Source organism: Mirounga leonina, unplaced genomic scaffold (genome assembly GCF_011800145.1).
Source record: "Mirounga leonina isolate KUSES-001 unplaced genomic scaffold, KU_Mleo_1.0 Mir_82, whole genome shotgun sequence".
In the NCBI taxonomy this organism is placed as follows: domain Eukaryota; kingdom Metazoa; phylum Chordata; class Mammalia; order Carnivora; family Phocidae; genus Mirounga; species Mirounga leonina.
Genome location: NW_023270825.1, coordinates 36,114,178 through 36,141,887, shown reverse-complemented (window position 1 = coordinate 36,141,887; position 27,710 = coordinate 36,114,178). Strand labels below are relative to the sequence as shown.

The 27,710-nt window shown below is 38.3% G+C and overlaps 1 protein-coding gene and 1 long non-coding RNA gene across 4 annotated transcripts in view; one reads left to right on the top strand and one right to left on the bottom strand.

The window, feature by feature from the left end:
- The window catches only part of SGPP1 (sphingosine-1-phosphate phosphatase 1), a 108,299-nt gene extending 92,662 nt beyond the window's left edge, over window positions 1–15,637 (bottom strand). For both annotated transcript variants that reach the window (XM_034993053.1, XM_034993054.1), the window contains exon 1: window positions 14,679–15,637. In XM_034993053.1, the coding sequence (XP_034848944.1) occupies window positions 14,679–15,374 (696 nt within the window). In that variant the 5' untranslated portion in view covers window positions 15,375–15,637. The remainder of the gene's footprint in view (window positions 1–14,678) is intronic.
- Window positions 15,638–15,692: 55 nt separating this feature from the next.
- On the top strand, window positions 15,693–26,041 carry LOC118002559. Of its 2 annotated transcripts, none has more exons than XR_004677060.1 (4): window positions 15,693–16,056; window positions 17,571–17,739; window positions 20,338–20,442; window positions 26,008–26,041. It is a non-coding gene; the product is annotated as an uncharacterized LOC118002559 (long non-coding RNA). The 2 variants fall into 2 exon arrangements; XR_004677059.1 differs by lacking the exon at window positions 26,008–26,041 and adding an exon at window positions 22,695–23,191.
- The last annotated feature ends 1,669 nt before the right edge of the window (window positions 26,042–27,710 follow it).

The following is a 27,710-nucleotide window of genomic DNA, read 5'->3' as shown; positions in this document are numbered from 1 at the left end:
CTGAATTATGTAGAGAAAAAGAAATGTATTATAAGGATACAGACTATCTCACTGAGCCCTAAGGCAAAGGGAAGCTAAGCTTCAAGAAGAAACTGGAACTATAAACTAGACAGTCACAGGACCCTCTCTTTTTCTTACATATCCACTTCATCTTTTTCTGTGTGGCAGCTTTTCTGCTTTTTAGTCCACATGGTAAATGGAGGTTTTTCAATTTATTCTTCAGTGAGGAAACCTGCCCAAACTCAGTACCTGTTCTCAATTTCTGATGGACAAGATTGCATAGACAAAATATTTGCCTTAAAGGTGAGGGACTCTTCGAGGGTTGTGAGCTAGGTTGACTCCCCTGCTTCTTCAGATGTGGGACAATGGGCTAATTTCATAATTTCTTTGAATCAGTTTCCTCATCTATAAATGGAGATAACAGTATCTGTAGTAAGGGCAATATTATAATATAAAAACTATTTTGCAAGAATATGAATGTGTTTCATTCATTAAGAATGTTTTCTACCTTGTCTGAGGAAAGCCGTATCCTCCAGAGCAACTGGGAAGGCCCAGGCTTTGGGTGAATGCACTCACCTCTGCCTCTACACTTCTTCCAGCCTCCAACCTCCAGGTCCTGGGCCGGAGCTGTGGCCTCCAGCCCAGCCATCCCTCCTGCAGACCAGCTGTCCCCACAGCCCACGTCCTGCTGTCCTGCCCATTTCTCCTGCCTAATGGAGTTTTGTGCAATTTGGGAGTTTTTCCATAAACTGACCCTTCTATTAGTAGAGCCTTTAGGAGATTTTTGTTAGAAACTAGGACCTTCCTTCAGCTCTGAACAGCTTTTTTCCTCAATTCCAATCCAAAGATTTATGTACCTTTCTAGTTGACTGAAATTTGTGGGTGGCTTCCTCCCCTTTGCTATTCTACATTCTTAGTCCTATGCTAGCTTTATGTCTCAGAAATGGTGAGATGTACATCAGTCCAATAAAATACAAAAAAAAAAGAATGTTTTCTAGAGGGGTGCCTGGGTGGTTCAGTTGGCTAAGTATCCAACTCCTGATTTCGGCTCAGGTCATGCTCTTGGGGTCGTGGGATCAAGTCCCACATGGGGCTCTCCACTCAGCAGGGAATCTGCTTCTCTCCCTCTCCCCCCACCCCGCCTCTCTCCCCTGCTTGCACGCTTTCTATCTCTCAAATAAATAAATCTTTAAAAAAAAAAAATGTTTTCTAGGAATTTTTACTGATAGAGAAAAAATATTATAGTTCTCCAGAGAAACAAAACCAGTAAGATGTATATATACACATATATGGAGAAAGATTCATTGCAAGGAATTGCCTCTATTATTGGATTTATTTTAAGGATCATGGAGGCTACAAATACAAAATCTGCAGGGTAGGCCAGTGGACTGGAGAGCCAGGAAAGAGTTGATGTAGCTCAAGTCCAAAGACAGTAGGTGAGCAGGATCCCCTCTTCCTGGGGGGAAAAGAGTCTTTTTTTCTCTTTCAATTGATTGGATAAAGCCCCACCAATTAAGATAATCTCAAAGATACATACTGATTGAAATGTTAATAACCACCTAAAAAGGTTTTTTTTTTTTTTAAGATTTTTAAAAATTTGTCAGAGGGCGCTCGCACACAAGCAGGGGAAGCACACAAGCAGGGGAAGCGGCAGGTAGCGGGAGAAGCAGGCTCCCCTCTGAGCAAGGAGCCTGATGCGGGGCTCAATCCCAGAACCCTGGGATCATGACCTAAGCTGAAGACAGATGCTTAACTGACTGAGCCCACCCAGGCATCCCTAAAAAATATCTTCACAGAAACAAATATGATAGTGGTTGCCCAAAAATCTGGGTATTGTGGCCTAGCCAAGTGACATATAAAATTAACTATCACACATTATATTAAATAAAAAAATAAACACCATATACAATATGGTTGCAATTATTTTCAAATTGTAAGGAAATACCAAAAATTAACATTAGGTTTTTTCTATTTTTATTTTACAAGTCTTCTATAAAACTCAGTACTTCTCTTGTTTGTCCTTTTAGCAGCATTTAACAATATTAATTAGGGGTGCCTGGGTGGTTCGGCAGGATAAGCGGCTGACTTTGGCTCAAGTCATGATCACAGGGTCTTGAGATCAAGCCCTGAGTCAGGCTCCCCACTCAGCAGGGAGTCTGCTTGTCCCTCTTCCTCTGCTCCTAACTCCCAATTCATGCTCTCTCTCAAATAACTAAATAAAATCTTCAAAACAAGCAAACAAAAAAAAAACAATATTAACTACAAGCCTTTTCTAGAAACACTCTTTTACTTGTAGCCTCCCTTTATATTCTTTTTATGATACTGTCCAATTTACACTCCTCTTTTCTGCAAACATCCCTGCTAGCCCCAGCAGTGTGGCCCAGGAGACATGTTAATACTGTATGACCCTGCTCTTTTGACTACAGCTATTGGATCAGGCATGGACACTTGGCCCTAGAGCAGCAAATCCACTGGCTGGACTGAGCTGATTACATTCTTTTTCCTAATCATAATTTGAATGAAAGTCAGTCAGTCTCTGTTGTATGTTTGAAATTGAAATAATGTAGAAGTAGGGGTAAGGCTGACATACGCATGCCAAAGCAGAAGAAGAAGGAAACAAATGAGAGACCATGCAACCCCAAGAAACAAAGATGGATGGCACTGCCTTTAGTTCTGATAGCATTCCAGAGGCCTGGCTCCATTCCCTCAGGAAGCCTGGCAGCACTTTCTTGATTTTGACTTCCATAAGAAGATACTCATTCTAGTCCTGAAATAAATTTCCTTTTTTTTTTCTTAAGCTAGTACAAATGGGTTACTAGAACCCCTACACACACACACACACACAGAGTCCTAGTTAGACAATCCCTAAGATATCTTCTTACCTCTCAAACTGCTACTTGTCAGATTCTGTTTCAGGTTCTTTTTACCCTATCCATTCCTTAAATGTTAATGTCTTTGAAGGTTTTTTCCTTAGACCTTCTGTTATTCTCACTATATGTACTCTACAAGGGCAGTACCATCCATTCTCATCATTCATTCTGCACATATATGTTGATGATACTAAACCTGTCTAGGTCTCTTTCTCTTTTTTTTTAATTTAAAGTCAATTAACTAACATACAGTACATCATTAGTTTCAGGTGTAGTGTTCAGTAATTCATCAGTTGCATGTAACACCCAGTGCTCATCACATCATGTGCCCTCCTTAATGGCCATCATGCAATTACCCCATCCTTCCACCCACATCCCCTCCAGCAACCCTCAGTTTGTTTCCTAGAGTTAAGAGTCTCTCATGGTTTTTCTCCTTCACTGATGACTTCCCATTCCATTTTCCCTCTCTTCCCCTATGATCCTCTGCATTGTTTCTTATATTCCACGTATGAGTGAAATCATATAATTGTCTTTCTTTGATTGACTTATTTCGCCCAGCATAAAACCCTCCAGTTCCATCCACGTCAATATAAATAGTAAGTATTCATCCTTTCTGATGGCTGAGAAATACTCCCATTTGTGTGTGTGTGTGTGTGTATACACACATCTTCTTTATCCATCTGTCCAAGTTACATCTGTCGATGGACATCTTGGCTCTTTCCACAGTTTGGCTATTGTGAACATTGCTGCTATAAACAGTGGGGTACAGGTGCCCATTTGGATCAATACATTTGTATCTTTGGGGTAAACATGTCTAGGTCTCTTCCACGTGTAGAACTGCTTCCCAGATAGTTCTGTCTTACAGACACCTCAAATTCAATATACCTAAAACAGAATTCTGCTCCATACTCCTGCTCCTTTCCGCAAATCTCACCTGCTTTCCATATTTTATGTTCCTACAAATCAAACTACTGTTTCTTATCTTTCCAAATAGGAAATCTGGGAATAATCCTTTACTCCTGTTTTTCTTCCTTACTGCCATTTGCAATTAATCACCATGTCTTGTCAATTCTACTTCTAAATATCTCTCAAATGTATCCATTTCTTTCTACTCCCACTGACACTATCTAGGTCAGGGGCCAGCAGAGTTGTTTTTATAAAGAGCCAAACAGTAACTATTTTGGGCTTTGTGGATTATACAGTCAGTGTCGGTTACTCAGCTCTGCTGCTGTAGCGCAAGAGCACCACACACAATATAGATATAAATGAACAGACATGGCTGTGTTTCAATAAAGTTTTATCAAGAGCCACTAAAATTATTAATTTCATATAATTCACACATGTCACAAAATATTCTTGTGGCTTTTTTCAATTGTATTTAAATTATATTTAAAATGTAAAAAAACCAGAGCGCCTTGGTGGCTCAGTCGTTAAGCATCTGCCTTCGGCTCAGGTCATGATCTCAGGGTCCTGGGATCGAGCCCCGCATGGGGCTCTCTGCTCAGCGGGAGGCCTGCTTCTCCCTCTCCCTCTCCCCCTGCTTGTGTTCCCTCTCTCACTGTGCCTCTCTCTGTCAAATAAATAAATCAAATCTTTAAAAGTAAATAAAATCAGGCAGCTGGCCGCTGTTTGTAGTCTCTTGATCTAGGTCTCCCATCTTCTCTCCCTTGAACTGGTGGAGTAACATCGTACTTGGTCTGATTTCCCTGCCTCCAGTCTTACTGCTCTATAGTCCATTTTCCATACTATAGACACAGTCTTCCTAAAACAATCTAATCTCCCCGAGCAAACAGTCCATATTTTGGGGGTTTTACCCTATCTGTAGGGCTTATGTTATTGGCTAGTACTTACTAGAAATGAAATGATTGTATTTGTGGAATTTAATGTCATTACCTTTATTAAAGCTTTTTAGTCAAAAAGAAAAAAATGTATACTTGCAACAGAAGAAATAAACTTGTCATAGTTCTCAGTTGATATGATTTTTTCTATAAAGAACAAATGAGATTATACATATAAGTTATTAAGTTAATGGAGAGTTGAAAAAAGTTGTTGCATATATGATCAATGCATAAAAATCAAGCATGTTTCTATCTTCCAGCCACAAAAAGTTACAATATTTGATTTTTAACAAGATATCATTTATAACAATGACAAAAAATATAAGGTAACTACAAATAAATCTAACAGAAGATATACTTGATTTATATGGAGAATGAAATACATTTAAGAAAACCTAAATAAATAAGACTTACCATATTCCCAGATAACATCAGTATTGTAAGGCTATCAATTCTCTCCACATTAATTTATAAATTCATTGTAATTTCAATAAAAGTCCAGAGTTTTTTATAGAAATTAAAGAGTTCATTCTAAAATGTATATTGAAAGCAAATACTCAAAAATAGCCAAGACAATCTTTTTTTTTAAGATTTTATTTATTTATTTGAGAGAGTGAGAATGAGAGAGAGAGAGAGAGAGAGAGCACATGAGAGGGGGAAGGGTCAGAGGGAGAAGCAGACTCCCCGCTGAGCAGGGAGCCCGATGCCGGACTCATCCTGAGACTCCAGGATCATGACGTGAGCCGAAAGCAGTCGCTCAACCAACTGAGCCACCCAGGCGCCCCTAGCCAGGACAATCTTGAAGAACATGGTAGAGAACTTTTGTAAATAATACTTATTCTAAAGCAATTAAAGCATGACAATGATATTGATAAAGAGACACATAAAGAGACCAGTGAAACACAATGGAGAACCTCAGAATCACACCCATACACATATGGAAACTTGATATATAACCTAAGTGGCATTACAGATAAGTGGAGAAAGGATGAACTATTCAAAAATGGAATTAGGTCAATTAATTATCAGTGTGAAAAAAATTACATCAGATCCATATCTCACAATATATTCAAAACCAACTAAAGTTAGATCAAAGATTTAAACATGAAAGTACTATTTTATCTTTCCAATAAAAAAATAGCAAAAGGATTTTGCTTTTAGAACTAGAAAAACACCCCTGAAACAAATAATACATTATATGTTAATAAAAAAATTTTAGGGGCGCCTGGGTGGCTCAGTTGGTTAAGCGACTGCCTTCGGCTCAGGTCATGATCCTGGAGTCCCGGGATCGAGTCCCACATCGGGCTCCCTGCTCGGCAGGGAGTCTGCTTCTCCCTCTGACCCTCCTCCCTCTCATGCTCTCTCTCGTTCTCTCTCTCTCAAATAAATAAATAAAATCTTTAAAAAAAAAAATTTAAAAAAAAAGAACTAGAAAAACAAAATCTAAAGTACATACAGAAAACTATAAACAAGTGAAAACAGCAAGAATAAGTAAAATATATATTATAAAGCTACAATAAATATAATAGTATGGAACTTGCACACAAATATCAGATGTATCAATTCTAAGTAAAAATATGAATATAGACCCAAGTATATACCTATATTTAATATATGATAAAAGAGACAGTTCAAGTCAGTAGGGGAAAATGGACTATTCAATAAATGGTACTACGGGGGAATATCAAGTTAGATTCCTTCCTCAAAGCAAAAGATGGTTAAAAGACTTAAGCATAAAAAAACAACCACAGAAGTACTATAAGAAACCATGGTAGAAGGCTATTCTAAATATTATACAAAACCATGAAACAAAAGATACCTAAAAAGAAAATAATTCTCCTTGGAAAAAAAAGTAGGAAGAGAAGTAATAATTTAGGAAAGCATATTTCTAAATCACACATGGACAAAAGGCAAATTTGACCACAATATAAAGGGCTTCAAAAACCAGTAAGTAACCCAAGAGAAACAAAAACGTATGTCCATGCAAAAACTTATACAAAACTATCCACAGCAACATTATTCCAAATAACCAAAAAGTAAAACCAAATGTCTTTCAACAGATGAAAGGATAAATAAAATGTTATATATGCATCTGATGGAACAGTACTTGGCAATAAAAAGGAATGAAAGGAATGAAGTACTGATACATGCTATAATATGGATGAATCTTAAAATATGCTAAGTGAAAGAAGCCAGCAACAGACTACATATTGTATGCTTCCATTTATATGAAATGTCCGGAGTAGGCAAATCTATAGAGACATAAAGTGGATTAGTGATTGTCTAGGGTTGCCTAGGAATTGGGGGCGGAGGGGGGAATAGGGTGTGACTACTATGGGTATGGGGTTCCTGTGGGTGGTGATGAAAATATTCTAAAATTGATTGTGGTGATGGCTGCATAACTATGAATACATCAAAAGCCACCGAACTGCATATTTTAAATGGGTGAATTGTATATGAATTACATCCCAATAAGTTTTTTAATATAAAAAACAAAAAACAGTAAGTAGAGGTGAGAGGATTTCTGTCCACAAAGGATTAACTGTTATAATAACAGCTGTTCCACTATAAACAGCCAGAAAACTAGACAAATTATATAAAACAACCATTTTCATATACTGGAAAACAAGCAGCACAGAACTGTAATTCAGGAGAAAAGGGAAACAAATGAGATGAGCCTTATGATTGCCCCAACTTGCTGCTGGAGGCAGTTTACAGGCTGTAGCATGGGAGGAGGAACCAAAACAAAGTCTAGCAGTCTCACTGAACTAAGGGGAAAAAGAGCGGAATTCGCAGAGGCCAAAGTAGCCATTAATTTGCAGGACAGAACACTAGAGAGAGGAATCCACACAGAGAATGAGCCCCAAAGATCTGTAGGGGGTCTCTGCAAATTGTTTGCCGAGTACTAATATGTGCATGCATGGGGTGGAAGTCCACCAGGCTGGGGAAAATAGTAGGCTAAACAATTCCCAAAGTTCACATAGGCCCGGAACTGCTTTCCCACTAGGCAGAGTACTAAGGGAATTGGGCAGTCTTTATAAGGTTATTACCTGGAGAGCCTGGCTGACTTATTCCGTATATCATGCAGACCTTAGCAGTGAAGCCAAATTAGCTCTAGACTACGGTTATTCTGGACCCTCTCTAGCAAGCTTAAACTGACAAGTAATTTAACTGTAACCATGATCAAGTCTGACACTATTTAAAGGAATAAACAAAATCTAGAACTATAAAAATTACAAAGCAAAGAAGCTGGAGAATATGATCCATAAGCAGGAAAAATATTAGAATCACACAAAGATGACAAAGATGATGGAATTAATGGATAAGAACCTTAAAACAGCTATTAAAATCTTATACTAAAGAATGTAAAAGAAAATAGGAACATAATGAGTGAAGAAATGGAAGATTTTTTTTTTTTTAAGATTTTATTTATTTATTTGACAGAGAGAGACATGGCGAGAGAGCGAATACAAGCAGGGGGAGTGGGAGAGGGAGAAGCAGGCTTCCTGTGGAGCAGGGAGCCCGATGCGGGGCTCAATCCCAGGACCCTGGGATCATGACCTGAGCCGAAGAAGCCACCCAGGTGCCCCTGGAAGATTTAAAAAACACCCAATTAGAGCTTCTAGATATAAAATATACAGTATCTGAAACTATATCCCATCCTACTTGAGTTTACCAGAAAATCAGACACTGAAGATCAGTGAACTTGAAGTCAAAGCAATAGAAACGGTCCAAAATGAAGCACGGAGAACAAAAACACTGCAATCATCATCATCGTCATTGCATCAGTGATCTGTGAGTGGCAGTGTTAAACAATTTAACATACATGAAACTGAAGTTCCAAAACAGGAGGAGATGGTAGAAGAGGGGAGAAAAAAAATTTCTAGAAATGCTGGAACATTATACAAAAATAATAATAATAATGTATTATGTATTGTGAGTTTTATAACATATGTAGATATAAAATGTATGACAACAATAATAGAAAGGAGGGGAGAGGGAAAAATGGAAGTATACTCTTGTAAGGTTCTTATGCTATACTTGAAGTGGTATAACATTATTTGAAGGTACAGCAACAGTTTTAAAAAAAAGAAAACCCCAAAAAGAATAGTTAAAAAAGAAAAATCAGTAAGTAAAATGCCAGCAAACTAATAGAAAAAAAATATGAGAAAGGTTTGAATAGGCAGTACTGGAATAGTCAACTTACTAAATAAATTATGCTACATTAATATATTGGAGCAGGGGCGCCTGGGTGGCTCAGTCAGTTAAGCATCCAACTCTTGATTTCGGCTTAGGTTATGATCCCAGGGTTCTGGGATCAATCCCTGTGTTGGGCTCCTCGCTCAGCAGCAAGTCTGCTTGAAATTCTCTCTCCCTCTGCCCCTCCCCCTGCTCTCACTCTCTCTAAAATAAATAAGGGGCACCTGGGTGGCTCAGTTGGTTAAGCGTCTGCCTTCGGCTCAGGTCATCATCCCAGGGTCCTGGGATTGAGCCCTGCATCGGACTCCCTGCTCAGCCTGCTTGAGCCTGCTTCTCCCTCTCCCACTCCCCCTGCTTGTGCTCTCTCTCTCTCTCTGTCAAATAAATAAGTACAATCTTTAAATAAATAAATACATTCATACATACATACATAAATCCTAAAAAAATATATATGTATATTGGAGCATAATGTAAATGTGAAAAAATTACATAGCTCTATATAATATGGAAAGTGCTAATATGGAAAGGCAATATAATATAGTAGCATAATGTAATTTTGCAGCCAAACTGGGTTTGAATCCAGGCTCTATTATGTACTTGCAGAGTCATTTGGAGCAAATTACTTAAGTTCCCACCAGCTCAGTTTCTTCTGCAAACCAGTGATAATACTCATAGGATTTTATGGGGATCAAAAGAATTGTCATGTAAAGCATTTAAAACAACTATTAAGCACAAAGTTAGTATTCATTAACTGTTGGGTAAAAGAAAAGGAAAATCTTTCCACAATATATATCTAAATGAGAAAAGGAGGGTCCAGAACAGTATAGTATATTACCATTTTATGAAAAATAAACTATATAGATGTATGTCTACAACAGCAAAGACTCTCTAGAAGGCTAAACAAGAAACTTATAACAATGAATCCTCTGGAATAGAGATTCTGGTAGCTGTGGAACAGAAAAAGAAAAGAAATGCACTCTCTTCTTCATATTTTCATGTAAATATTAAATTTTCTATGAAGTATTCCCCATTCAAACAAATAAATGTAATTAATTTTAAATCAAGAATTAATAATAAGCACTTATAAAATCAGGAAAATGTGCATTTCCAAACACAAGTATGACACTAGGTAAAAAGAAATCAAAGAGCAAACCAATTTGATTTTTTAATAAACTGTTTCTTCCCAGAATTACTAGTGATCAGTTTCCACTGGCTCTTGCAGCCTTTTCTAATCTTTGTCATTTGTGACCCACTTTTGTAGCTCTTCTTGTCTTCCTTTTATCTTTTCATGATCTCAGATATCTTTATTATCTATAATAGACTATATTTTAATAAAATATCTTATGTGCTTTTCTTTTCCAAAGCTCTTATGTTTATGGCATTTTTTATTTATATTAGGAAGACAGAGGGAAAGGAAGGCTGAGAAAATCAGCACTGATTTCAGTCAACAACTTAATATATGTTTAAAACACAAATATTTGTGGATATTGCATATGTATATACGTACACATTATTTTCTCAAGGCATATAAAAACTGTTTCTGTAGTTTAAGACAATCCTATCTATTTCAAAAATATTTGTTATCGCAAAGATTCTTTAAAAATCACATAGCGTGATTTGAAGAGTTTTCTGCATAAGCTCTGGAGTCTGTAAGATTTAAATTTGCCCTCTGAGACTTACCTAGAGCTATGTTACTTTGTCAAGTTACTTAACCTACCTCTCTTAGTTTCCTGATCTATAAACTTGTATTAATAGTAGAACCAAACATTGGGATGTTTTGGGGCACCTGGGTGGCTCAGTCGTTAAGCCTTCCCAGGGTCCTGGGATCAAGCCCCACATCGGGCTCCCTGCTCAGCAGGAAGCCTGCTTCTCCCACTCCCACTCCCCCTGCTTGTGTTCCCCCTTTCACAGTCTCTCTCTGTCAATAAATAAATAAAATTTTAAAGATCTTACCTCTCTTATAAAAAAAAACAAACAACACACTGGGATGTTTTAAGAGTAGACTAAATCAGGTAATAGACCTTTCAAAAAATGTCTGACTTCTACTAAGACCTTCATAAATGTTAATAATGTTAATAATAGAATTACTATTATTATTATTAAAATTAGTGAGAGGATATAGACTAGTTGAGAATGGGTTTGGCTATAAAGTGTGTGATGACAATTTTTTTTAATGAAATTAATCTAAAACTTTCTTAATGTTATTAAATCAGGTATATAATTAGAACTTATTATATGCCATAATATTTAAAAATTAAGAATTTTTATTTTTTGAAATAACATGAAAAAATAAATACAAAAGGAGTGCTTTATTTTTAATTTTCGATTATTCTTCAAAGGACAATGTTCTTAATACCTGCTCCCTATTTCTTATTTTTTCCCAATTCAGGCTACAAAAGATTCCAACAAATAATATGAGAGCAATAATTATTATCCTGGCTAATGGATCAAGTTAATACCTGAAGAAATGCCATAGGTTTTCTATCTTGCATCACCATGAAAAAAAATTCTCCTAGTATCAAATAACCGCTTGGCGTCATACTGTTCTGATCTCTCTTTTGATATTATAACATACCTTAAAAAGATTCAAAGACTGGAATTGCAAAAAAGGTGAGACAACAATGTTGGAGAAATATAAAATATATTTTAAGGATCAAGAATTATTTTTACTGGAAGGGTTTAAGAAAGTACATTTTTTTTCCTCAAAAATCTTTGGGAAACTTCAGTAAAATGCACTACACCCTCACTTAGCTAGCTAATGGATCAGAATCTCTGAAAGTAACGTGCAGAAACCCACACTTTAAACAAGCCCCAAGTAATGTTTTTTGTCTATGGTCATTTTAAGAACAAATGAGGACTAATGAAACAGAAGGGGTTAATTAAAAAGGCTCTGTGTAGGAGGTGAATCTTGAGCAGATTTCAAGTAGGAACATTAAGTGGCAGGGAGGAGTTCAGTAGTTAACTCCACACCAAAGGGATGGTATGTGAGATAACTCTGCTTGCAGAGCTGTTTCAGCATCCTAGGCATACAGAAGTAACCACACTTGGCCTGAATAAGCTGTAGGGGCCCAGCAGATGGACAGGACTGTCAACCAAAACTACTATTAGAAAAACACCAGGCGGGCGCCTGGGTGGCTCAGTTGGTTAAGCGACTGCCTTCGGCTCAGGTCATGATCCTGGAGTCCCTGGATCGAGTCCCTGGATCGAGTCCCGCATCGGGCTCCCTGCTCGGCAGGGAGCCTGCTTCTGCCTCTGACCCTCCCTTCTCTCATGTGCTCTCTCTCTCTCATTCTCTCTGTCTCAAATAAATAAATAAATAAAATCTTAAAAAAAAAAAGAAAAGAAAAGAAAACCACCAGGCTTTCATTGTCTAATTCTTATCCCAAGTTTCTAATATATTTTTTTAAGATTTTATTTGAGAGAGAATGAACACAAGCATGGGGAGGGGCAGAGGGAGAAACAGACTCCCCAGTGACCAGGGAGCCCCATGCGGGACTTGATCCCAGGACCGTGGGATCATGACCTCAACCAAAGGCAGACGCTTAAACCAACTGAGCCACCCAGGTGCCCCTCCAATATTTTTTTTCATTACCCATTCTGGAAATATAAGCCTCCAAAGTACAACAATACAAACACAGAGAACAGGACCAAAACAACTTAAGCAAAGGAAGGTACTTTTGTTTTCAGTTCACAACAAGGACTTTTAAAAAGTAAAAAGGTAAAAAAGTCATTTCGGTTTTTATACTAGATTATTACAAACATTTATAAACAGGACTTCCATACAAGGGAGGCTTTCTTCTATAACAGCTAACCAAAAGATTAAACAATTATTCAAATTTAGAAGTTTACTCAAATTTAGAGTAAAAATATGTAAACTAAGAAATTTAAACTAATTTTACAAGATTAATTCTAATAGGTCAGTTTCCACTCTGTAAAATGATAGTTTGAGAGTAGGTGATTTCTAAAGTCCTGTCTAGTTCAATTTCTAAAATTGAATGATCTACAAATTCCTCAGACTTTGGATTAAATATATTAGATTGTTCAAAAACTATAATGTAAATAAATAAAAAAAACACTATAATGTAAGCTTATCCTGATAATTCAAATAACCCTGAAATGTTAGAATACTAATATCTACAATCCATAAATAATCAGCAGTACTGTTTTCAGACTTCCTGTTAGCATGTGTTCTGAATAAATGATGAGCAAAAAATAACTTTTCTCTTACTTGGACTTCTAATATTAACAGCATGCAACACACAGCTACTCATTGAGGAGTTATAAAAGGCCCTACAGTAATAGAATCCTGAAAGTCTCATGAAAATAAGAGAAACATCATTAGCTAACTAGTAAATATCATGCCAAACATAACTCAATGACAATCTTAAATTTGAAATATTTAGACTAAATAAAATTTGGGATCTTTATCTATCCTTCAAAAAAGGCAGTACTACTTTACAATCGGAATAGCCTCTATATCTCCTTTGGCTAAATAGGAAGGAAAAAAAAACTGTCCATGGTACTCTTCTCTCATAATTCTGTCATTCTTACCCTGCACATTACATATTTTCCATGTTACTGTAAGAGAGATGCACTGCACAGAAGTGCCCATGGGGACAAGATTTTATCTATACTGGAATTAAATCTGGAATGAGTAAGCTTATCATAATGGAGTTTTACACAGAATTGAGTATTTCTCAATGTAAGATGATTTTGTGCTCTAACAGAAAAAAAAATCGAGTAAGTCTAATTCTTTAGATTCTCCATAATTACTAACTTTATTCTTAAATTAAGGGACTGGTCTGCAGGAGGAACAAAGCTCCTTACAATTTAAAAGATAAAACAAGACAGCAGTCTAAGAATAAATTTTGCTTCCATAGAAAAGAATTAGTTTTCAAACCCAAGGAACATTTATGGACGATGAAAAAGTGAGAAATGGGAGGCCAAAAGAAGTAGGCAAAATATAAAATGTTTACCATTAAAAACTCATCCCTGATTGTCAGGCTGGCCCTGCTGTCATACATGTCAATTTTACAAACCCACTAGTCTGACAAAGAACCCTAATTTTAAGAAAAACTTTAAAAGTATTTAAAGCTAATGCAACAGTAATGCTGTAGTAGCTCAACAATTGATACTACAGATCAGTGATTCAGAAGATAAATTTTGCGTCTATCAGCAAATTAGCAACCACACCCCTTAAAAAAAGAACTCAGGCTGTGTTCCATTAACTTCCATAAATAGCGGCTTTCGTTTAAAATTCATTACTTCATTGCCTAGAATGACCATGTTTGTTTTGGAATTACACTACGGTTTTATAAACACTGTCTCGGAGTAAAGCTAAAAAGACTACCCAAGCCTGAAACAGAATTAGTTTGGGGGAAGGCACCGGATATTATGGTGAAAGTGGGTCTTAGTTACCTAACGATTAAGTATAAGAACATTATAATTAATTACAATTATATTCTGTGCATCAGAAGAATTAAAACTGTTTAAAAACTTAACCAAAGCCCAATGACAATGTTACTCCACGAATAGCGTTTCCTTTGGGTTTAGAATATAGTTTGACAGCTAAGTCTCTAGGTTTCCCCCGATCACTTAATTTTTTTAAACCTAGGAAGGGCCTGTTCGCGGGGGGCTGTGAAAACCCGTGGAAAGAGAGGTTTGGAAGGGGAAACGGCCAAGTTAAAGTAACTGAGCGGAGTGAAGAGAAGTCCGGGTTCTCCGCCGGAGAACTCCCCCAGGCACAGCAGGCGAGGAGAGGGAAACTTACCTGCCAGCGGCCATAGGTGAGGAGGACCATGGAGATGGGGATGGCGGTGCCGGACATGGCATGGGTGGAGGGCATGCTGTACTCAGAGTTGTAGAAAACCTCCAACTTGACCACGGGCGGCGAGGCGGGCCGCGGCCAGCGGATGATGTCTTTGGTGCACTGGCCCAGGTACATGACCAGCACCCAGATGACCACGAGCCTCCGGCCCACCAGGGGGTCCAGGTTCCAGATCCAGAAGGGGAAGAACAGGATGTAAAAGAGTTCGTTGCCCAGTTCCGTGCCGAAGCAGAACAGGTAGTAGAGCGGCCAGTTGCTCACGTGGGCCAGCTCGCCCTCCTCGCCCGTCAGCGAGTTGCGGCGCAGGGCCCCCACGCGCCGCGGCGAGGCCGGGCCCAGCTCGGTCGCCAGCCCGTTCCGCACGCCGTTGGGGGCGCCGCCGCCGCCGCGCTTGGCGGGACACTGATTGCGGTCGCTTCCGGGCGGCTGGGGGCCTGCGGACGCCCCTGGCTGCTGCTCTCGGCGCCGGGCGTCTCCCGCGAGGGGCGCCTCCGCCTTCTCATCCCCCCTCGGATCGGTGGCGGGCGCGGCGGAGCGGCGCGGAAGCGCTTCCACCCCGCACAGCCGCTGGAAACGGGCCACTTTCTGCGGCTCCTGCAGCCAGCCAGCCAGCTGGGCCAGGCGCTGCCTCAGCGACATGATAACGGACCCGGGCGGCCCGTGGATGGGAGGACGTCGGCGGCGGAAGGACGGGCCGGCCCCCAGCGCAGCCTCGAACCGTCCCCCGCGCCTGGCCAGCGGCAGCGGCGCCCAGCTGGACCGGTCGGCTCTGCCGAGTGACGGCGCCACAGGCCGCAGCGGCCCCCGCGCGCCCCTCCCAGGCCGCGCGCGCTCCACCACAGCCCGCGGCCTCCACGCGCCGGCGCGCGCAGCGCCCCGCCCCGCACTGCCGTTCGGGGAGAGGCCGGGCTGCGCGGGGCCGCCCCGAGAGCATCCGCAGGCGCCTGGGTGCTGAGGCTCGGCCGGGCGGCTGCCTGGAGGTTCGCCGTCACCTCCACCAGGCGTCGCGGCGCTGGGCCGGCGGGCGGACGTTGCCCGCCCCCCTTCTGCAGCTTCAGCCCTCGTTTCCCTCCGGCTGTGGTGCCGGCTTCCCTCTGAAGAGCGTTGACTCGGAAAGGCCGCGATCCTGGTGCCGGCGTCCGCAATGCGAGTAGCCAAGCACCCGGACATCCTGCTGGCACAGAATCAAATGTTTAATGGTGAATGAAGGCGAAATAACCACCATGGTTCGGAAACGTTCCATTCAAGTAATCACAAGTAATTACAGAGCTGTCTCTGACGGTTGATGTCCTGAAAGCCACGTGCCAACTGACCAGTGGTGGTAAGGCTAGATGTAGGTCCCGGGACAATACTGTGCCGTTGATCAAATAAGAGATCACAGTTATTCTTGACTTAAAGGTAGAATTTCCTTTTAATAAATTCTAATAGCTGGGTGGGGTTGCACAGAAGAAATGTAATTGCTGGCTGTGATTTAGAGGCTTAACTTCCATGTCTCACAAGTTACAAACTTGACTTCTAGAAAATATATTTTTTATTAGAAGGTCTCTGAACTCTAATTCCAGGAAGTTACTTCAGGTAAGGTGGATATCTATAATTAAAGAATTTGAACCTCTTCCAAGAAACAGGCTGGAAATTTCCCCTCCTGTGTCATTAGAAATATTCCCTTCATTTCCCACGGAGTTAGTCTCTTCCTCCCACTCCACTTGCTAGGCTGTAGCCATAGAAAGTTGAATAAATTATCATCCCTATCTTGAAGTTGCTCACAGTATAAAGAGACTGAGATAGGTCTACCTCTCAAGTACAGAGCCGATGAGAAATGCTAAAATGGAGACATCAACAACATGCCCTGGAAAGGACAAGAAACAAGTTGACTAGGGACAGCAAGAAAGGTAAAAAGCGATCCTCTTGAGCTGGCATCCTTATTAAAGAACAAGATAAGAATAGATGGAGAAACTTAGGAAAAGAGAAAATGGATAAAGATGGGATAGGAATGTGCAAAGATGTATTTGGTAAACAATTAATAGCTCATAGAATACAGAGTAGGAAGAGTAAGTGATTGGAATGGGGTTAGAAAGTGGGGATAGGACCAGACTGTAAAGACCTTGAATGCCTAGCTGGAGATTTTATTTTGCAGTCAGCGGGGAGCCACGGAAGGTTTTTAACCTAGAGAGTGACATCAGAACTGTGCTTTAGAAAGATAACTGAGAAAGAAATCAAAGATAAATTGCCAGAGGTCAGAGACCAAAGGCCAGGCAAATAATTAGAAGATGACTGCACTCACTAGTCAGGTGAGAGAGAATGAGAGCCTGAACTAGGACTGTGGTTCTGGGAATTGAAAGGAAGAGCATAGATTTGAACAGGATTTTGGAACTAGGAAAAAGTTAAAGCATTTCATTTGAATTCATAGGTCTGCAGGCAAATAATAGTCCATCCTTGGTTGGAACACGTTGTGTCTAATATTGAGGCATTTATAATCTATGAGGGAGACAAAACCTGAGAAAACATGTAAGTATATTCAAAGATGTAAAGCCAGGCATACCAAACAGCTCAAGGAAGTGAGACACAAGCAATCACTACATGGAGTAAACAGAGAGGCGGCATTGGGTGATCTATGAGCAATTTATACATGTTCTTTTGTCAAAATAATTTGTTTATAAAGGAATTATTCAGATTCATCCAAGGAATTTTCCAATTCTGGGGACTCATTAGCCTAGAGATAGCAGAGAAAGAAGAAAATATATAAAACAAAGTAGAGGTGATATTTATATTTTACAGCTAAACTATGACTTCTTCAATAATGGCATATTTTGTCAGAATGCAATATTCTCTTTAAAGGTAATAGAAAGATGAAATGGGAATTTGGCCTCTACTGCACTGAAGAGGAAAAGAATGTAAGTTGACAAAACTTGAAAGGGCTGACACTGTCCTGCTGGTGCTGGAAATCTGTTAATGATAAGGACAAGGTCAAAAGCACCAAAGTACCATGATGAAAAGAGTAGTTCTGGTAGGTTCTATTTACACTTACTCTATACTTTTCATCTTGAAACATAATAGGAATTTAAGCATTTTTATAATGAAGTATAAACATTTTTTTAAAAAGAAAACATTGCAGGGAGGAGGTGGGGAAAAAAGAAAAGAAAAGGGAAGGGAAGGGAAGAAGAAAAAAGAAAAGAAAAACATTGCTACCAAGTAAGGATATGACTAACTGGGTGTGATAGTCAAATGTTGATATAATTGCATAATTAACATGTTAAATAAATTTTGTTAGATCCTTCTCTGTACTTCAGTTTAACTTTATGTAATATTAAAACCTTTTTGAGGGGTGCCTGGGTGGCTCAGTCATTAAGCTGCTGCCTTCGGCTCAGGTCATGATCCCAGGGTCCTGGGATCGAGCCCCACATGGGGCTCTCCGCTCAGCGGGGAGCCTGCTTCTCCCTCTCCCACTTCCCCTGCTTGTGTTCCCTCTCTCGCGCTCTCTCTAAGAAATAAATAAAATCTTTTTAAAAAAATAAAAATAAAAAAAACCTTTTTGAGATACATGAACTATAAACCCAAAGTATTGCTGTCATTTTTAAATGGACCTTTCCTAAAAGTAGTAGGGAAACACAATATACACTCTTAACTTTGGTCATTTTACCTTCCACAGCTAGTTTTAGTTTTTTATCATACTGGGTTGAGATAAATCATTGATTCAATTACTTTTACAAAGAAGTCCTAAGAATTTTACCTTAGAAATACATCTTCTGGGGCGCCTGGGTGGCTCAGTCTGGTGTCTCAGTTAGGTGTCTGCCTTCAGCTCCGGTCATGATCCCAGGGTACTGGGATCAAGCCCCGCAGCATTGGGCTCCCTGCTCGGCAGGAAGCCTGCTTCTCCCTCTCCCACTCCCTCTGCTTGTGTTCCCTCTCTCGCTGTTTCTCTCTCTCTGTCAAATAAATAAATAAAATCTTAAAAAAAAAAAAAAAAAAAGAAATACATCTTCTGTCCCTGACCTGGGTAGAATGGTGCCTGGTTGGTGGTGCTTGTCTCATATAAGCCAAAAACCTGCACTTGTTGCCAAGTCTTCCATATTACTAGATGTGAAACCTTGGGACGATGAGACAGATATGGCAAAACTAGAGGAGTGCGTCCGAAGCATTCAGGTAGATGGCTTGGTCTGGGGCTCTTCTAAACTAGTTCCAGTGGGATATGGAATTTAAAAACTTCAAATACAGTGTGTAGTGGAAGATGATAAAGTTGGAACAGATATGCTGGAGGAGCGGATCACTGCTTTTGAGGACTATGTGCAGTCCATGGGCGTGGCTGCTTTTAATAAGATCTAAAATCTACATCATAGATCATTGCCCTTAAATAAAAGCTTAAAAGACAAAAAAAAAAATACATCTTCTAAGTAATATATAATTAAAACTATGTTACACATATTGTATATTTGAAAGTTGCTAAGATAATAGATCTTAAAACTCCTCATCATAAGAAAAAAATTTGTAACTATGTGAGGTGATGGATGTTAACTAAAATTGTGGTATTCATTTTGTAATGCATATATCAAATAATTATACTATACACTTTAATACAGACTTCTATGTCAATTATGTCTCAATGAAACTGGGAAGAAAAAAACTATATTACTAAATAAGAAAATGATAATATTCATTTTAAACTGATTACTTATTATCAATTTATTTTCTCTTGCCTGGAACACAACTTAATTTCTTATTCGTTAAACTACAAAATTTATATATTGCAAACTATTTACCCTAAAATATTACTATTAACTGTAGTAGAATATTTTTGACATCTAAGTGTCAGTACATAGCACGTTATGGGCATTAATAAATGGTGAATATGAATTTGTTATTTTTGAAATATTAAACCTATGTTTATTAAATTCTTTGCATATACACCTAGTGATTTTATCCTGCATCTTGGATTAGTTTTATATTTCTAAAAAATAGGATTTCCTCTGAATTATCAAAAAGATGCTTATCATAGTACAGATATAAGTAAAATGTGATAAATATACATAAAATTTTATAATTAACAGATAATGAGTTTTCTATGCTTTATGTTTTCTGTATCCCAACATTTCAATCACTTTCTCCCAGAGTAAGATTCTAAGGAAAACAAAAAACCCTACAGAAAATGATCTGAGGGGCACCTAGGTGGCTTAGTCAGTCAAGCATCTGCCTTCAGCTTGAGTCATGATCTCAGGGTCCTGGGATCAAGTCCTGCATCGGGCTACCTGCTCAGAAGGGAGGGAGTCTGCTTCTCCCTCTGCCTCGCCATCCCCCCACCCCCACTCATGCTCATGCCCTCTTTCACTCTCAAATAAAATAAAATCTTAAAAAAAAGAAAAGAATCTGAGAATATTCTAGGCAACAAAATACATGGCCTCTCACCCATGTTGGCTGAGATAACCATGGAATTCTTTCCTTACCATATGGACCATTATACTTAGTTTTCTTTTACCCCAAATTTGTAGTACTTTTTTAAAAAATCTTTTTTTTCTTCCTAAGATTTTATGCCTTTGTTTGTTAACATCTCTTTCCGGTTCCAATTTCCTTCTTAAAAATCTGATTCGTGGCTTTTTATTTTTTTCCACAGAAGTGAATGGAAATACAGGTGTGTACCCAACTCTGAAGATTTATTTTTAATTCAAGACTTGAAATCTCCAGCCACATCTGCCCATTGACCACTCCAGACATTTTGGTATGTTGATCTGCCCCTAATATTTCTATGTTTGTAATATACTAAATTCTCCATTAATCAGCATGGTTCATTTAATTTTCTAAAGAACATTAATTGGTTTTATGAACTTTAGCTCTTGGTGAAAATATTTATAAAATGTGTTTGCTATACTTTCTTTTTTCCCCTTTTTTCTTTTTTTATTGAGGTGTAATTGACAACATTATGTTAGATTCAGGTGTACAACTTAGTAATTCAACATTTGGATATATTGCAAAATAATCACCACAGTAAGTCTCATGACCATCTGTTACCATACAAAGTTAACACAATGTTATTGATTATATTACCCATACTGTACATTATATCCCCATGACTTACTTATTTTAGAACTAGAAGTTGGTACTTCTTGATCCCCTTCACCCATATCTCCACCCAGCAATCCTCTTACCCTCTGGCAACCACCAATCTGTTTTCTGTATCTATGAGTCTGGACTTTGTTTTGTTTTGTTTGTTTTGTTTTTTAGGTTTCACATATAAGAGAAATCATGTGGTATTTGTCTTTCTCTGTCTGACTTATTTCACTTAGCAGAATACCCTCCAGGTCCATCCATGTTGTGGCAAATGGCAAAATTTCATTCTTTTTAATAGCTGGGTAGTATTCCATCATGTATATACCATATCTTCTTTATCCATTCATCCATCAATGGACACTTAGGTTGTTTCCATATCTTGGCTATAGTGAGTAATGCTGCAACAAATATTTCTTTTCAAATTAGTGTTTTCTTTTTCTTCAGAAAGAATACCCAGCAGTAAAATTGCTTCATCACATGGTAGCTCTATTTTTAATTTTTTTAGGAATCTCCATACAGTTTTCCATAGTGACAGCACCAATTTACAGTCCACAAGAGTTTCTTTTCCTCTCCATCCTCACCTAACCTTGTTATTTCTTGTCTTTTTGATAATAGCTATTCTGACACGTGTGTGGTGATAGTTCATTATGGTTTTGATTTGCATTTACCTGATGATTCGTAATTTTGAGCATCTTCTCATGTGCCTATTAACCTTTTGTATGTCTTTTTTGGAAAAATGTCGATTCAGATCTTCTGCCCATTTTAAAATTGGGTGGTTTTTTTGTTGTTGATTTGTATGAATTTTTTATGTTTTGGATATTAGCCCCTCATCAGGTATATGATTTGCAAATATCTTCTCCCATTCGGTAGGGTGACTTTTCCCTTTGCTGCTGGTTTCCTTTGCTGCGTGGAAGCTTTTCATTTCGATGTAGTCCCACTTGTTTATTTTTGCTTTTGTAGTCCTTGCCTTTGGAGTCAGATCCAAAAAAACCCATCACTAATACCGATGTCAAGGACACTACTGCCTGTTTTATTCTGGGAGTTTTATGGTTTCAGGTCTTGCATTCAAGTCTTTAATTCATTTTGAGTTAATTTTTATAAGTGGTGCAAGATAATGATCCAGTTTCATTATTTTGCATGTAGCTGTCCAGTTTGCACAACATTTACTAGAGAGACTATCCTTTCTCCGTTGTATATTCTTGCCTCCCCAGTCATAAATTAATTGGCCATATATGTGGGGGGTTACTTCTGAACTCTCTTTCCTGATTCACTGATCCATGTGTCTGCTTGTATGCCAATACCATACTATTTTTATTGCTATAGCTTTGTAGTATTGTTTGAAACCAAGCAGTGTGTTACCTCTGGCTTTGTTCTTCTTTTACAAGATTGTTTTGGCTATTCAGGGTCTTTTGTGTTTCCATATAAAATTTAGGATTATTTGTCCTGGTCCAACTGCCACTGGAATTTTGATAAGATTTGCATTGGATCTGTAGATTGTTTTGGGGAGTATGGACATTTTAACAATATTTATACTTCCAATCCATGTGCATGGAATATCTTTCCATTTATTTGTATCTTCTTGAATTTCTTTTGTCAGTGTCTTATATTTTTCAGTGTACAGGTCTTTCACATCCTTGCTTAAATTTTTCCCTAGGTATTTTATTCTTTCTAGTGCAATTGTAAATGGGATTGTTTTCTTGATTTCTCTTTCTGATGGTACATTATCAATATATAGAAATGCAACAGATTTTTGTACATTAATTTTGTATCCTACAACTTTACTAAATTCATTAATTATTTCTAACAGTTTTTTGGTGGTGTCTTTAGGATTTCCTGTATTTCTGTATTATGTCATCTGCATATAGTGACAGTTTTACTTCTTCCTTTCCATTTTGTATGTCTTTATTTCTTTTTCTTGCCTAGTTGCTGTGGCAAGGACTGCAAATACCATGTTGAAGAAAAGTGGTGAGAGGGGCACCTGACCAGCTCAGTCAGAAGAGCATGTGACTCTTGCTCTCGGGATTGTGAGTTTAAGCCATATTGGGTATAGAGATTACAAAAAATAAATACATAAACTTAAAAAAACAAGTGGGGAGAGTGGGCATTCTTGTTTTATTTCTGATCTTAAAGGAAAAAGCCTTCAGCTTTTAGCTTTTTACCATTAAGTGTAATATTAGCTGTGCATTTATCATATATGGTCTTTATGTATGTTGAGGTACATTTCCTCTATACCGTCTTTGTTGAGAGTATTTAATCATAAATGAAGGTTGACTTTTGTTAAATGTTTTTTCTGAATTTATTGTGATGATGATTATATGATTTTAATCTTTCATTTTTTAAATGTGGTTTATCACATTGATCAATATGAGGCTGTTGAACCATTCTTGGATCTCTGGAATAAATACCATTTGATCATGGTGTATGATCTTTTGAATATATGGTTGAATTTGATTTGCTAACATTTGTTGAGGATTTTTGCAACTATGTTTATCAGGGATATCAGCCTGTAATTTTCTTTCTTTTTTTTTTTTTTTTAAGATTTTATTTTTAAGTAATCTCTGCACCCAATGTGGGGCTCGAACTTAACAACCCTGAGATCAAGAGTCACGTGCTTTGCTGACTGAGCCATCCAGGCACCCACCGGCCTATAATTTTCTTTTTTGTGTGGTGTCTGTCTGGTTTTGGTATCAGGATAATCCTGGCCTCATAAAGTGAGTTTGGAAGTGTTCCTTCCTCTTCAAGTTTTTGGAAGAGTTTGAGAAGGATAGGTATTAAATCTTCTTTGAATGGTAGAATTCACCAGTGAAGCAATCTGGTCTTGGGCTTTTATTTGTTGGGAAGTTTTTGATTAGTGATTCAAACTCCTTACTAGTAATCAATCTATTCAGATTTTCTATCTCTTCATGATTCAGTCTTGGAAGATTGTAAGTTTCCAGAAATGTAGTCATTTCTTCTAAGTTGTCCATTTTTTGTCGTATCATTGCTCATGGTAGCCTCTTATGACCCTTATCAGTTGTAACTTTTCCCCTTTCATTTCTGACTTTATTTATTTGGGTCCTCCTTTTTCTTGGTGAGTCTAGCTTAAGGTTTGTCAGTTTTATATATCTTTTCAAAGAATCAGCTCTTAGTTTCATGTATCCTTCCTTTTACTTTTTTTTAAATTCTTTTTTTTTTTTTTTGAAGATTTTATTTATTAGGGCACCTGGGTGGCTCAGTCAGTTAAGCGTCTGCCTTCAGCTCAGGTCATGATCCCAGGGTGCTGGGATGGAGCCCCATGTTGGGCTCCCTGCTAGGTGGGGAGTCTGCTTCTCCCTCTCCCGCTGCCCCTGCCCCTGGCTCTTGTTCTCTCGTGCTTGCTCTCTCTCTCAAATAAATAAATAAAATCTTTAAAAAAAAAGATCTTTTTGCTGACTGAGCCATCCAGGCACCCACCGGCCTATAATGGACCCACCAGTCCATCCTAGGACCCTGAGATCATGACCTGAGCCCCCCAGGCACCCCAGTTGTCTCCTTCCTCCTAATTCTGGGCTTTGCTTTTTCTTTTTTTAGTTCCCTTTTAGGTGTAAAGTTAAAATGTTTATTTGAGATTTTTCTTATTTCTTAAGGTAGGTCTATATTGCTATGAACTTCCCTCTTAAAGCCACTTTTGAAGCATCCCATAGATTATGGTATGTCATATGTCTGTTTTCATTTGTCTCTGGGTATTTTTTTTATTTCTCCTTTGATTTCTTGTTTGACCCAGTAGTTGTTCAGGAACATGTTGTTTAATCACCACATAGCTGTAGTTTTTTTTAGCTCTTTTCTTGTAATTGAATTCTAGTTTCATATCATTGTGGTTGGGAGAGATACTTGATATGATTTCTGTCTTCTTGAATTTATTGAGATTTGTTTTGTGGCCTAACATGTGGTCTCTTTTGGAGAATATTCCATGTGCACTTGAGAAGAATGTGTATTCTGCTGCTTATGGATGGAATGTTTTGTATATGTCTGTTGGTCCATCAGGTCTCATTTGTCATTTAAAGTTGATGTTTTCTTTTTTTTTTTAAGATTTTATTTATTTGACAGAGAGAAAGACAGCCAGAGAGGGAACACAAGCATGGGGAGTGGGAGAGGGAGAAGCAGACTTCCCACAAAGCAGGGAGCCTGATGCGGGGCTCGATCCCAGGACCCTGGGATCATGACCTGAGCCGAAGGCAGCCGCTTAATGACTGAGCCACCCAAGCGCCTCTAAAGGTTGATGTTTTCTTATTAATTTTCTGTCTGAATAATTTATCCATTGTTGTAAGTGGAGTGTGAAGGTCCCCTACTGTTATTATATTGCTGTCAGTTTCTCCCTTTAGATCTGTTAATATTTACTTTATATATTTTGGTGCTCCTATGTTGGGTACATATGTATTTATAAATGTTATATTTTCTTGCTGGATTGACCCCTTTATCATTAGATAGTGCCCATCTTTGTCTTTTATTACAGTATTTGTTTTAAAGTCTATTTTGTCTGGGGATGCCTGGCTGGCTGTCAGTGGTACATGCAACTCTTGATCTCAGGGTCGTGAGGTCAAGCCCAATGTCGGGCGTGGAGCCTACTTAAAAAAAAAAAATTAAAATAAAAAAAAAGTCTATTTTGTCTGATACAAGTATAGTTACACCAGTTTCTTTTTGTTTACATTAGCATGGAATATCTTTTTCCATCCCTTCACTTTTAGTCTGTGTTTATTTTTACTTCTGAAGTGAATCTCTTCTAAGCAATATATAGATGTGTCATGTTTTTTTAATTCATTCAGCCATCCATTCATTTTGAGTAGAGAAGTTAGTCCATTTACACTTAAAGTAATTATTGAAAGGTATGTATTTATTGCCATTTGTTAATTTTTTTCTGGCTGTTTTTATAGTTCCTCTCAGTTCCTTTGTCTCTTTCTTTTTTTTTTTTTTTTTAAGATTTTATTTATTTATTTGAGAGAGAGAGAATGAGAGACAGCATGAGAGGGAAGAGGGTCAGAGGGAGAAGCAGACCCCCCACTGAACAGGGAGCCCGATGTGGGACTCGATCCTGGGAATCAAGGATCATGACCTGAGCCGAAGGCAGTCGCTTAACCAACTGAGCCACCCAGGCGCCCCCCTTTGTCTCTTTCTTACTTCCCTTGTGGTTTGATAACTTTCTTCGGTGTTATATTTAGATTATTTTCTCGTTTTCTTTTGTGTATTTTCTTTTTTATTTATTTATTTATTTATTTGACAGAGAGAGAGACAGCAAGAGAGGAAACACAAGCAGAGGGAGTGGGAGAGGGAGAAGCAGGCTTCCCGCCGAACAGGGAGCCTGACATGGGGCTCGATCCCAGGACCCCAGGACCATGACCTGAGCCGAAGGCAGATGCTTAACAACTGAGCCACCCAGGTGCCCCTCTTTTGTGTATTTTCTAGAAGTTTTTTGCTTTCTATTTACTGTGAGGTTCATATATATCATCTTATGTATATAATAGTCTATGTTAAGTTGATAGCAACTTAAATATGAACACATTCTAAAACTCTACATTTTTATTCCCCTGCAACATTTTGGTTTTGATGTCACATTTTACATTTTTTAATTTAATGTATCCTTTAACTATGTAGTTTAATTTTACTCTTTGCTTTTAACCTCCACAATAGATTTATACGTGGTTAATCCACTACTTTTGTATATATTTGCCTTTTCCAATGAGATTTTTTACTTTTATATGTTGTCTTATATTAATTAGTGCTACTTCTTTTCAGATTAAAGAAGTCTCCTTAACATTTCTTATAAGCCTGGTTTAGTAGTGATGAACTCCTTTAGCTTTTGCTTCTCTGGAAAACTCTTTTATCTCACCTTCCTTTCTGAATGATAACCTTCTTGGATAGAGTATTCTTGTTTGGAAGTTTTTTCCTGACTTTGAATATGTCATGTTTCTTCCTTCTGGCCTGCAATGTTTCTGCTGAGAAATCTACTGATAGCTCTGTGGGGTTTCACATGTATGTAACGATTTGTTTTTCTCTTGCTGCTTTTAAGAGTCTCTCTTCAGGGGCGCCTGGGTGGCTCAGTTGTGGGCATCTGCCTCTGGCTCAGGTCATGGTCCCAGGGTCCTGGGATCGAGCCCCACATCAGGTTCCCTGTTCTGCGGGAAGCCTGCTTCTCCCTCTCCCACTCCCTCTGCTTGTGTTCTCTCTCTGTGTGTCTTTCTCTGTCAAATAAATAAAATCTTTAGAAAAAAAAAGTCTCTATCTTTAATTTTTGTCATTTTAATTATGTTTTGTTGGATCTCTTTGGGTTCATCTTATTTGGAACTCTCTGGGCTTCCTGAACTTGGATGTTTCCTTTCATAAGAAGTTTTAAGAGAAGTTTTCAGTCATTATTTCTTCAAATAAGTTTTCTGCACCTTTCTCTCTTCTCTTTCTGGGACCCCTATAATGTAAATGTTATTTCACGTGAGTTTCTTACGTTATCTGCATTGTTTCTTCCTTTTTTTTTTTCCCTTTTTGCAGGTATGTCTGGGTGGATTCCATTGCCTTGTCTTGCAGCTTACTGATTCATTCTGCTTCATCCAGTTTGCTGTTGAACCCCTCTATTGAAGTATATTTTTAGTTCAGTCATTGTATTCTTCAGCTCTGCAACTTCTCTTGGTACTTTGTAAATATTTTCTATCTCCCTTTGTTGAAGCTCTCACTATGTTCATTCTTCTCCCAAGTTCATTGAGTATCTTTATGGTCATTACTTTGAATTCCTTATAGGCTACTTATCTTTGTATCATTAAGGTCTTTTTCTGAGGTTTTGTGTTGTTCTTTCATTTGCAACATACTTTTTCATTTTGCTCAACTCTCTGTTTCTATGTATTAGGCAAAACAGCTACTTCTCTCAGTCTTGAAGGAGTGGCCTTGGGTTGGTGATGAATATTCTAGTTCAACTTTGCCCTCATTCTTGGTTGTCTC